The sequence below is a fragment of the Penicillium roqueforti genome (assembly GCF_015533775.1).
Source record: "Penicillium roqueforti strain LCP96 04111 chromosome Unknown scaffold_07, whole genome shotgun sequence".
NCBI classification, from domain to species: domain Eukaryota; kingdom Fungi; phylum Ascomycota; class Eurotiomycetes; order Eurotiales; family Aspergillaceae; genus Penicillium; species Penicillium roqueforti.
The window spans coordinates 231,211-243,388 of record NW_024067571.1 but is presented as its reverse complement, the minus strand read 5'-3'; the positions used below and the strand labels follow the sequence as shown (position 1 = coordinate 243,388).

At 49.8% G+C, this 12,178-nt stretch overlaps 4 protein-coding genes across 4 annotated transcripts; all 4 read right to left on the bottom strand.

The window, feature by feature from the left end:
• Positions 1-364: 364 nt before the first annotated feature.
• LCP9604111_3911 (uncharacterized protein) lies at positions 365-5,987 on the bottom strand (the record flags this gene model as incomplete). The annotated part of the gene is made up of 3 exons (XM_039071552.1): positions 365-5,677; positions 5,799-5,814; positions 5,881-5,987. 3 exons carry the CDS (start codon positions 5,985-5,987, stop codon positions 365-367), a joined length of 5,436 nt encoding a protein of 1,811 aa, XP_038929995.1.
• A 427-nt stretch (positions 5,988-6,414) lies between these two features.
• On the bottom strand, positions 6,415-7,261 carry LCP9604111_3910 (EXPERA domain-containing protein; the record flags this gene model as incomplete). The annotated part of the gene is made up of 4 exons (XM_039071551.1): positions 6,415-6,488; positions 6,540-6,774; positions 6,834-6,997; positions 7,057-7,261. The coding sequence occupies 4 exons, from the start codon at positions 7,259-7,261 to the stop codon at positions 6,415-6,417; spliced, it is 678 nt and encodes a 225-aa protein (XP_038929994.1).
• A 475-nt stretch (positions 7,262-7,736) lies between these two features.
• LCP9604111_3909 (SDR family NAD(P)-dependent oxidoreductase) lies at positions 7,737-8,655 on the bottom strand (the record flags this gene model as incomplete). The annotated part of the gene is made up of 2 exons (XM_039071549.1): positions 7,737-8,533; positions 8,583-8,655. The coding sequence occupies 2 exons, from the start codon at positions 8,653-8,655 to the stop codon at positions 7,737-7,739; spliced, it is 870 nt and encodes a 289-aa protein (XP_038929993.1).
• Positions 8,656-10,453: 1,798 nt separating this feature from the next.
• Positions 10,454-11,288, bottom strand: LCP9604111_3908 (SDR family NAD(P)-dependent oxidoreductase; the record flags this gene model as incomplete). The annotated part of the gene is made up of 2 exons (XM_039071548.1): positions 10,454-10,648; positions 10,695-11,288. 2 exons carry the CDS (start codon positions 11,286-11,288, stop codon positions 10,454-10,456), a joined length of 789 nt encoding a protein of 262 aa, XP_038929992.1.
• Positions 11,289-12,178: the final 890 nt, after the last annotated feature.

The window sequence follows — 12,178 nt, the reverse complement described above, 5'->3', positions numbered from 1 at the left end:
TTTGGACTATAGTATATATACAAGAGTAGAATGGCATATATAGAAGCACTTAAACCTTGAGACACAGAGATAAATGTGAAGTAACAACATAAAGGGCTCAATATCGAGGACATGTCACTGTAAAATAGAAGGTGAAGAAAGATGAGAGACGATTGCATTATTCCACGGCCGGGATATCATTCAACTGCGGTCTAAATGTACAAAAGAAAAAGAGCTAATAATGACTGAAGAAAGGCAAAAATATAAAGAAGAAAAGAAGGAAAAGGAAAAGCAAAAAGAGAGAAAAAAACCAACAATGCACCCCCATACCTCATGTCCATAGCTCGTTCATAAACCCAACACATCAAACTCATCACATCACTCATCAATACCTGAGCTTGCCAACAAGCCCAAAGGTATAAGCTGCTTCAGCCTCACTCTTCATTTGAATCATAAATATCTTGCCAGAGCCAGTCGCGACACCACCCTGCTTCGCGATGGACGCGTCTTCATCCTCCTCGCGGATGGATACCGCAATGCCCGTGCGGGCAATGCGCTCAAAGGCGCTCTCGCCTAGACAAACGTCGAGGAGAGTCTCGCCGTGTGTCTTGCCGCGGATGACAATGCGCTTCTCAGTCGAGAGCGCACCGCGCGGGGAGGCGGATCCTGATGCGGGAGGCGAAACGCCACTTGCGTTGTCACCGTGCGGTGAGCTGCCGTCGCCGCTGAGACCACTACCGGGGCGGGATGGGTTCTTGGGTGGTGCGGGCATGATGGTCAGGCGGGCAGCGCCCATGTCACTCCACTTGGAGGCAGATTCGCGTGCGTACAGGCGGACCTTGGCGTTTGAGAGACCGATACCGTCGGCGCCTTTGACTGCTGCGGCGATGCGACCTAAGCCCGAGTTGGGGGATGGGTCGTTGCCGGAATCACCGGAGCCAGAGTAGATGCTGCCTTCGCGGCCAGTGCGGGATTCGATGGTTGAGCGGGCAATGTTGAACATTTTGCTGCCGTTTCCGAATCGTTTGAGGGCGGAAAATGCGCTGCTCATGGTTCCCACGCTGCTTTCGGATCCTTCGGCTAGAGAGCGTGGGGAGCTCGATGCGCGATAGCTTTTTCTGCGGCGGGGCCAGCCAAACAGGCCTCCGCCGGCTTTCGGGGCAGGTTCGAAGGTAGAGGCATGGCTGTTGAATGGACCGCGAGCGTTTTGAAGCGCGATGTAAGTTGGGTTGTTGATTCTTGATTGGTTGATTAGACCATATAGGGCATCGCATTCGTCAGGGTTGCATGACCGGAACATGATGTTGTTGCTGGATGTGACCTGGGATCGCTCGGTGGGAGGAGAGCGGATACTAATGTCGATGGCGGTGCCACGGCGAATAGGAACGAGCGGTGTCAGTTCAAGAGAGATGAGCGGTCTTGGTGATGAGGAATCGTCAGGTTCAGAGTCCACCGCGAAGGCCTCGATCAGGCCAGGACTAACGACGATGGTACACTCGTCAGGGAACAAAAGCTCCCAGTTGCCTTTGTCGGACCACGCAAAGACAGACGCAATGGCTTTGCTGGTCTTGGTGGGCTGCAGCGGCACAGTACGGTAGCCACCCTGCGACACAGAATTAGAAGGCGAGAGAGAACTGGCATCAGTAATCGAGTCGTGTGCTCTTGGCTTGGGAGTAGCATATTCTTCGTCTTCAGATACCGAGGAGTAATCATCCTCCGAGTCAGAAAAGCCATTGGATCTTGAGTATTCAGATGATGAGTAGGAATAGTGGCGCACTGTTGACGCGTCCGAGTCGGTCTCTGAGTAATCTGAAGCTGTAGAGGGTTCATATTCGTGCTTCAGGGGAGAAGAGCCACGTCGCTTGAGTCCACCACTAGTGGGGGTGAGAACTGGGTGAGTTGCGCGCTTGCCATGGGCAGGGCTAGGCGAGCGATGAGGTGGGGGAGGTGGAGGGCTATCATCATCCTTTGGCCGTCTTCGCGACTTCCTTCTCCTAGTCCTTGTTGGTGTCTCCATAATTTCTTGCCTGGGCAAGAATTCGAGGGGAGGATAGTCTTCCTCATCTTCGGGGTCCATGCGTGTCGGAGTGGAAAGATGAGGTTGGCTGCTAGGAGTTCGGATTTTGGGAATCAGCGGGAGATTTACTGAAGGCACAGATGAAACCCTAGGAGATTCAGGGGAGGGTTCCCTGACAGGGGTCTTCTGGGGTTGAGGAATCCTCGAACGCGATTTTTCTCTCGGTGATCCTATAGCTGAGGATTCCTCCGTTTCGCCATAGAATCTACCTCCTGTTGGTGTACTTGGTGTTTGAGGAGCGGCAACCGCAGGTGCGCTGTGTTCGGGTGCTTTCTCAGATACAGTGTGCTGAGAGGCAGTATCTGAAGCCGGGCTGTCACTGTGGCGAGAAAATCTCTTTGCCTTGGATCGTTTGAGTCCAGCGAGAGTCCTTTCCTGACTAGTTAGCGAGCTCCTGGGAGCTGTGGAAGGAAGAAGAGGTAAGTCAGGGCGGGCTGGCTTAGACAGCTCGGATCCCCCAGTGGTGTAATCAGTCTCCCGAGTGACGATTGAGGACAAAGAGCTCCGGGCATCGATAACAGAGCTGATCGTACTTGGCTCAGACGAGTGGTCTTTTGAAGTCCACGAGCGTCGTTTACCGGTCGCCTTCTCGCCGATGGGGATGTCAATATCATTCGACCTGGGCGGAGAATCAACAGCAGAGGGCTTGCGAGCCTTGTTCTGCTTAGCTCGGCTGATGAAGCTTTGGCTTCGACAAATTGAAGGCGGAATAGGGTCAGATCCGAGCAATGAGACCCATTCAGACCCGACTTCTTCTTCGTCAATGCGGAGCGAGATTAATTCTTGCCAGTACTTGGTTGCATCTTCGGGGGCGCTGCGCAGCATGAGCACGATTTCATGTTTCGAGTCTCCTTTGCGAGCTGAAACACATCTTAGGTCCATAGGGGGGAAGAGAAGCCAGCGGTCTGAATGATCGATTTCGCAAATCAAAAGATCGCCTCCAGGCCCTTTGCTTGCCGGGTTGTCTCGATATAAAAGCTCGGCTCGACAATCCACAAGTTGACCACTTGAATGATACAAAGATAGATTGAAGAAATCGCGAGCACGGACATGGCGAGTCTGGTCAATGCCGATCCCGCGGAGGACACCCAAGGTCATTGGGTCTCTTGTGCGTGTTGGGTCGATACAAGCAGCAGAGTCATCTTCCAGCCTCGCTCTTTCATCTCGGACGCGTTTTCGGGCATCGTCAACAAGAATTTGATAGGCGGTAGCCGTTTCTTCAGCCTTTGGGGACGGCTCCAGAATATTGATACCCTTGAAACTCTTCGCTAGATACTTGAGACGTACTAACGGCCGCTTCAGTAGATAGGCCACATCGACCTTTTCCCCATCGCTATCTACAAAGTCGCCATTTTCGTCTCGCTCCAAGCCCTCATCCAGGCTCTTCGTGTCAGCATCGTTTGTGGCTTCGTCTTCTTCCCGAGGAGCCAGATTTACAATGACATCCTTGAATCCGAGACGCCACGCCTTCAAGTACTCGCGGTAGACTCTCTGGGCACCTTGCGCCCATGTAAGCAATGCATCCGCGTTGTCCTGCGGGATTCGCTTGTGGAGGTTCTTGAGGCGCTCGATCGCCACTCCCATGTTAACAATTGGCTTCGAGAAGTTCACGTCATCTTGAGGGTCCAGAGACGGCCGAAATAGGCCTGCGGCAATGGCTGAATCAGAGCGGGACAGCACGCAAGTTAAGAGGACCGGAATCACACCCCCGACCAGTGTTTTTAGCTCGCGCATATACTTTGTCTCGTCACCTGACAGTTCATAGAGCAGATCCTCAACTGTCGCGTGGGCCAGGCGACTTTTGTTAGTACGAATGCTCCGATTCGACCGGATGCTTCTGCTCCGCGAAGCCGAGACGGATAGTACCGACATGAGGTCATTGTGAGTGGTAAGCCGTCTTTTTAGTTGCGAGGATACCACGGGTAGCGAGTCGGGATCGAACTGGTCATCCTTCTCTGCTTCTTCTGCTTTTTCTGCTTCCTCGGCAAGTTTCGATTCAAGTTTTGATTCATGTTTCGATTCATGTTTCGATTCAGGTGTTGATTCAAGCTTTGATTCAAGTTCCGGTTCAGGTTTCGGTTCGAGTTTCGGTTCGAGTTTTATTTCAAGTTTTTCGATAGGGGCAGACTTCGGTACGTGCTCGGTTATGTCTGTGATAGTGGTGCTCAAGGTTTCCGCAGAAGCAATCGTCGATAAACGATGATGACCGGTGACCGGGAAGGGCTTCTTACGGCCAAGTGGTACAGGTGCGTTAAGTCCTGATACTTCAGAGCCACCATCGGAGAATGGTTGTAAATCGGACTCCGAGGTTGTAGCACTATCCTCATAAAGCTTGTCTTCGACAGAATTATCCCCTTTGCTCTTGACAGATGACTTGGAAGTCCTATCTATACAAGCTCTTTTCGATTCTGAGGCCGTCTCACGATCTTGTGCCTTGTGTGTTTTGTCGATTGAAGAAAAGCTGTCCCTTCCCTTGGAGTGCTTATTTATAGCGCTCTTTGGGTAATCGGAGCTCTTTGGGCGATCGGAGCTCTTATGGTGATCGAAGCTCTTCGAGTACTCAGTGCTCTTCGGATGATCGGTGCTCTTCCGGCGCTCGCTGATTGTTGACGGTTCAGACTCGGTACCAGGAGGCTGTGAGTCCCCGTCAGCAAGTTTTTGAGATCGCCTTGCTCGGCCTGACTTCAGATCCAGAGGAGCTGGCATATCATTTTTAGAAACGACTTCATCCAGAAAAGGATCCGGTGTGTCAGAAAGCCATGCCTCGATTTTGGCTCCACGGCCCGTAGTCGGCGTAGGTGTAGGTCTCGGCGGTTCGGGTTCAGGAATCCCAAACATTTTTCTGGACTCGTCGAGCATGTGTGCGAATATACCACCTTTGGGAGGTTTTGCTGGGCCGCGCTTGCGTCTCCTCGACAACTCAGAGAAATCCGCCTCGCTTGCTGCCCACGCATCCTCTGGAGGAGGCGAGCGCGTCTTGAATCTGTCCGAGAGCTCCGAAGGTTCCACAGATCTAGGATGGTCTGTCTCATAGTCGCTCTCCGTGATGGTGTCGATACTCTGTCGTGCGCCCGCGGACTTGGTGTCTCGAATTAGGGGTTTAGAAGGACCGCGACCTTTTTTCTCATCGTCACTATCGTCGTGCTTCCCCCGTGGAGACCTAAGCTGCCCTTCATTTGTGGTGTATTCGGCTATGCGCTTAGGTGCGGGCAGATTGCGCAGGTTGCGCGACGAGGACTGGGTCGAGGCTCGACTTCTCGTTCGTTTCCAATGCTCATCGCTCACCACCCGTTTGCGGGGTGTGCTGTGACTGCGCTTCCTTGTGGTCGGGGGTTTGTTCGGCTTCTCTACCTTCGCCAGCTTCTCCAGCTTCTCCAGTTTCTCGATCTTGACTTTGGCAGGCTTTGGTTTCGGCTTCGCATCATTTTCCCCGTCATCGGCATAGGGGTCGTCGACTGTAACGACCCCGCCGCCTTGTTGCTGCCATTTTCGCACTCTAGAGCGCACCGTGTTCGTGTCGTGCACCCCTAGCGGCTCTCCGATGTCCAGCGGTTTGGCGGATTTCGCAGTTCCTCCACGATTGGAGGGACGTTGTGACGTCGCAGGAGATGGCATCGGTACCTACACGGCAACGCAGAAGCCAAGACTTAGTAGGGAGCTCTCTCGAAGTTTTGTTGTCAAAGCAGATACCCGGAAAACACGGAGTTTGTTGACTTCGACTGTCACAATAGTTGGTACTTACCAAAGCCCCCAAAGGTCTTTAACAAATTTGGAGCATTTGCTTTTTTGGACGATCTCAGGAAAATCCTTCAAGGATCATAAACAAATGCGTCAGACCCTTTGGAGGTTGGGGCTGACAAGTTCGATAAGCCTCCCCCTCCCGCACTAAATCGGTTGCCGGGAAACCAGATCGGCGCGAACAACTTCTCATTAAAGGGAGGTTTCCCTCGTGATTTGACCTGCTGAGTCTTTATTAAAGATGATCCTGACCTCAAAATTAGAGAGAAATTTCTTCTAGGGAGATAGGGCAGCTAATATTGGTTAATAACGCCGGTTGCGCGTCGGGTGGCGCCCCTTGTACATCAGCGTCATAGGGCACTTAGTGTGGTTGGAGATATCTATTAAACCTGTTCAAGCTCGAAACATGAATAGATTCATAGGAGACAGCCTCGATTAATCATGGGTATAAGGCTATCATATGATCCTAGGTACTATACATTGACCAATTTCCCCCCTCGAACCCTTGTATCTCCTCAAGCTCAACACCAAATTCTCTGAGTACTTCGTGCCAACACAATTCTAGCCCAATGCTCCACTACGACCCGCCACTATACCAGTTATGACGAAAGAAGTCTTACCTAGTTAGTCTTGTCCTTTTCCGACTGGCGTTTAAGTGCGGCCGAGATTGTGGAGATACTTTGGTAGAGATAGTCTATTAACCAAGTCAGCCTATAACAGACATCCCGGGGACTGTAGGGCATACACGCTGGGACCACAATCCAGATGAAGTTCATGAGGAAGTAATATAGCCAAAAATAATACGGCTCCGGTCGGGAATATGGTCGCCCGTGGACATACTCGTCAAACAAACTGGTCGCATAATATAGCATGTCGCCGTACAGATGGCTCATGCACACAATTACCTGGATGGGGTGGCGCAGGGAATGGCCGATTACGGTCAAGTATGCAACAACAAAGCACAGTGGTCCCCACAGGAGCTTGGTGGGAATCAGCGGTGAATCCTAGCGTCGGCGTTGTATATAGCTGTGGGACTCACCACGGTCATGGTCTCCATACATAACACCAATGTGTCCGAAGTCATATACCGGGAATCCGACAGAGCGTATTCTTTCCATAGTTGCCCAAAGAGATCTTGGGCAGAAGCCATGTGGGCATGATGGATCATAAAATAACCCTCGAAGAAGCAGTGCAGAGTTCCAGCTATAGATCCCCATTGTCAGTGTTCAACCTCCAAGCTGATATTTATCTTGGCGCCTTACAGAGCACAAACCACAGGATGGCGATTCGATCCGCCACGCGCAGTGTGGGTTTCACATATCTGGCCAATGCGAAAGTCACACCAAGAAGGACAGTACAGGCCCCACCAGCAGAGACGAGAAGCTCCATCACCGGGGTCTGGTTGGGCTGATAACCCACAACATCGGCATCCAAGGGGTAATATGGATGAGATGGAGGACTGGGCATTTTTGCAGTACCCCTCGGGGTGTTGACCCTGATCTAGACTGTTATATCCCGATGTCCGAAGACACTTATATAGGAAAGTGTAGAAAAGTCGAATGGAAAATGAGACGTCGAGGAATGTTTGCTTGGCTTTTTTTTGCGAAGAGGTGGATTTGAGTTTGGCCAATAACAAGCTTAATTTCACCGACAAATAAAGGCTCAAATTGAGAAGAGAAGATCATCAGAAGTCAAATTGATCGAGCAAGAATAAAGAACAAGCTTGAAATGCTTGCATCTTGTGTTTCTCTTTGAGCACCGTCCTCGGGTGAATTTTTGCCTCAGGCACCGATTTCTTCAAACCTCAGGCAGTAATTGGTGCCTGAGACATTATATTCGCCCACCTCCAGGGCTGCAGTGTTTGGATACAGAATAAGCCAACTACCTTCTAACTTGAAGGCCTAAAAAGTCACAGAGTTCATATTAGCAAAATTAACTATACTTAGGTACTAAAGGACAACCCTCCATTTGCAGAAATGACACTTCCAGTACACCACCCAAACTCCGGATTACAGATCGTGGCAATCAACCCAGCAATCTCCTCCGCATACGCCGCTCTTCCTCCAAACTTCCTACCCAACTCCTGCACCTCCGGGCTATCAGTATCCCGAACAGCCACCAACGGCGTGAGAGGATTCCAATGCGCAAGCCCCTCCTTGACCTCATCAGGTGCAGACATATACATATCCGTCATGACCGGACCAGGGTTGATTGAGTTGACGGTGGCTCTCTCGGCCAGCTCACGACACCACACACGTGTCATGGCCTCAATGGCGCCCTTGGTGCCCGAGTAAAGCGAAGTGTTCTCCGTCCCCGTCTTCGATGCAATACTCGATAGCATCACAATACGCCCCGAGCGATCGGTGGGAAGATACTCCTTGCAGGCACCGGTAAGTAAAAGTGGCCCAAGAACATTCACTTCATAGATTCGACGGAATTCGGATTCTTTGACCGATTCCAATGGGCCAAGGTATAACACCGCGGCGTTGTGAACGATGATGTCGATTTGGAAAGATCCTGTTTCCGAGTTGGTGAAATGTTCTTTTGCGCTGGATACAATTCGTGCGCATTCCTCCCGCGAGGTAATGTCTGCTCGAATGGGCAGAGCGCGCACTGAGTATTCCTTTTGGAGTTTGGTGGCGAGTACTGCTGCGGACTCGTCGGAGCCCTCGGTCGCATAGTTGATGATCACATTGCAGCCCTTGCTGGCCAGGTTCTCGACTATAGCAGCTCCAATGCCTGGAAGATGATGAGTATTGGATGCCAAATGAGTCTCTTTCGGACTTACTACGTGCGGATCCTGTTACGAGAGCGAGTTTGCCCTCGTATATGCGAGGGAATGGGCCTTGAATACTACCCATGTTGACGGTGATATAACTGAGCAAAGATCACGGACTTGGCTCGGGATGAAGACAACCTGGACACGTCTATTTATGAAAAATGGCTCAGTATTAATGAAACTGGTCAGCCATATCATTGGCTTGTCCACAAGCTCAATATATGATAGGTTATTTCCACTTAATACGAAGATGTGAACAAAGTACGGAGTGCGGAGTACGATATATTGCTACATATGAAACCGTTCTATGACCCGTTTATCGCCCTCGCCCCACAACCTCATTTTGTAGTCACCCATAAATTTGACTCCAATAGTCGGCAGGTATACGGAGTATATACTTTATGTATAAAAGTCGCCTGATATGTGGATACTAGCGCATAAACCGTGCCGTTGTATGTGCGCTGAACTAGCTAGTCAAAAAGGAAGCGCAGCTGCGGATCCACGAAATTGAAACTAAAAGGAAGATATATCCACAATTGGCTGGAAACCCTGGAGTCTAGAGCATCAATATGCTGTCGCGAGCAAGGCATTGAATTTCTTATTATATTCGTTCAAACGGTTTCAATGGACTTTAAATTTGAATTGATTTATATATCTAGATGTCAGCAGAAAGAATCTACTAACACAGTATCAACTTCTTATCGAGTATCTAATTTTGAACTTCAACTTCAACTGACAGTTGTGGGTCAAATTTAGCTTTCAACGTCTCGTATCAAAGAGATAACACCAGGAGTTGAAATTTGCGTACAACATAGGGAGGCATCCGCGTGGGCCGATACAAGGAAGGTTCCAAGGTTCCCAGGTCGGTGAACCTTGGAATACAGCAGTCTACCATAAACGTAAAGTCAACAGCATATCTTCCTGTTATCTAATTGAGAAAAGCTCAAATGCACTGTAGATTTCAAAGTCGCAAGTCACAACTCGCGGACTCAGTTCTGGCACGGGATATCTTCAATACAGCGTCCATTGGGCAATGCGTCTATCGGCCATTATGAACTTGATCTGGAAATCTTGGTTTTCTTGAACAGTTACAACATATGTCTCGATTACAAATGATTTGCCCAGTTGCAGTGTGCTGCAACAGAAGCTTTGTCATTTCGTCTCTAAATTATCGTGATGAACAGTTCCAAATAGTATCTGGCTTATTCGTCAAGCAGTGTCGATTGATAGGTTTCAATATGGCTTCTTTGTAGTTGAGCATTCTCAATGCATTTACAATCACCGCCTCGGTAAACTGCATCTCTCGGTTTTCCTCTGGAATGAATGACATCTTTCCTCTAGGACTCTGAATGTTGATCGTGGTGTGATGGCCTAGACACGGCCGAGTAGACAAACAGTCCGGCATCTTACGTTGTTGCAATCGGTTGAACAAGGAAACATACGGTCCAAATGAGCCTCGACCTTGTTCAAGCAAAAGAACACGTGTGATTTGTTCCATCTAACTGAACGTGTTTCGCATGAACGAAATGTCTTCATCTCTAGCATTTCGGAGAGTAGTTCGAGTCGTCTCGTTGCCTAATGCAAGACCGCAAGATGGGAGACCAATAGCGTTATCCACTATCAACCATGTAACTGGACTAACAAAAGTAGATGGAATGTTTGTCATTGCCTTGAACTAAGCTCCCGTATCGACCTAACCATCTCTCGTGCGTTTCCATCTTGTCTAAGACTTCCGGGATCATTTTGACCAAGAGAGTTCACGTTGAAATAAGAGGAGAATATAATTAGCGTCACAGGGGGTTGACCCCACCCTTAGGCGAAGAGCTGCAGGTTCATCCACACACAAGATAATATGTACAACATAGCGCATGAAAAACCAACTACCATTTGGCCAGGAATCCTCCATCAATGGGAATACAAATTCCGTTTACGTACGACGAACAGTCAGATGCAAGCCAAAGCGACCCCTGCGCTACCTCATGGGCCTGTCCGAATCTGTTCAAGCTGCTAACCTTGGGCGCAAACTCATCATGGGTGGTGCCCATAATCTCCAACGCTGCGGCCGACATATCACTCTGCTATTGTTAGAACCTCCCTGGATTAAAGGTGGGGAAAACATACGAAGATCGCTCCAGGCGCAATGGCGTTAACTCGGATACCCTTCGGGCCACCTTCAGTCGCTGCATGCTTGGTCAAGCCCAGGAGTGCATGCTTAGTTGCCGTGTATGCTGGCATATTTGGCTGCGGTGAATAGGCATTGATTGAAGCAATATTGACAATCGAGCCCTTTGTGCCCTGCTTTTCCATTTGCTGCATCTGATATTTACAGCACAGCGCGGTACCGGTCAAATTGATATCAACCAATCTGCGCCAATATGACTCGTCGAAACCGATCAGGGGAGTCTGATCGGGAGTCATGGCTGCGTTGTTGATCGCCACGTCCAATTTGCCGAATGCGCTGACGGTCTCCTTAATGAGGTTTTGTACATCCTCTGACTTGGAGATGTCGGTCTTCACAAAACGGACTTCTCCCAGAGAGGAAAGCTCTTCTGCAACCTGAGCTCCTTGCTCTTCCTTCAGATCGGCAATGACTACCTTGGCCCCTGCCCGGAGGAACACAGACGCGGTAGCCTTGCCCATGCCTTGGGCGCCTCCTGTGATGATGGCAACCTTGCCTTCAAGGAGGGGAAAGATAGGCGCTTCCGGGACATCCATTGTGCAGATGATCGGCTTGACAATAGGATATGGGTATGTGAAGAATAGGGGGCAAAACAATGGCTTTGTTTCGGTTTAGTGTGGCCAGGTCGGATTTTATGTTTGATAATCTATTGCATTTGTTGCTCGGCATTGTGCCCCTGATCTGGGACCATTCGGCCTCATCTAATCGTAAATTGGCCCGTCTGCACAGACTAACATCTGCCCCTCCTTGGGAGGACCGTTAATGTGCTAACAACGTTGAGTGGGTACATTCCATGAACTCTATCCACTGGCGAATCAGACATCCCTGTAATCGTTTCGACATGAAAACGAAAAAAGCAAAAATAAGCCAAAAAGCCAGACCATGGAATGCCCCCCCCCACTTTCCGAACGCCCCGACTTTGCTAAAAACGCCAATGTCAAGTTAGCGCGGGTTAGTTCGAGACCGTCAAGCCATAGCTGACGCTGATCGTCCTACATGACTCTTCTTTAAGACCAATGCAATTAAAAACCACTAAGTACGATTCATGCACGGAGTACGGCATTTAATCCACATACGCAGCAAACGCATTTTCTTCTGCCGCCCTGTTCCTATCTTAGCAGATCTAGATGCCGATCTCACGGTGGATAGTAACAATTAACTCCGCCCTCAAACTCAGGCTATGTACGGTGTACTCCGTGCGGAGTACATTCCTCGTGATGGTGGGACGCAAGCAACTTTGATAATCGTATGTTGTACGCAATGCTATGTAGTGAAACCCACGTGGAAGGATCGTCTTAACCCTGGCAATAATTACCGTCTATACCAGCCACTGGTATCCCTTCTATCCAAAGTACCTAGGGCTAGGTCCAGCCAAGTTCCGGAACAAGTCGGCCAGGACCCGCTTTTCCTCAAGTACATATGCCGA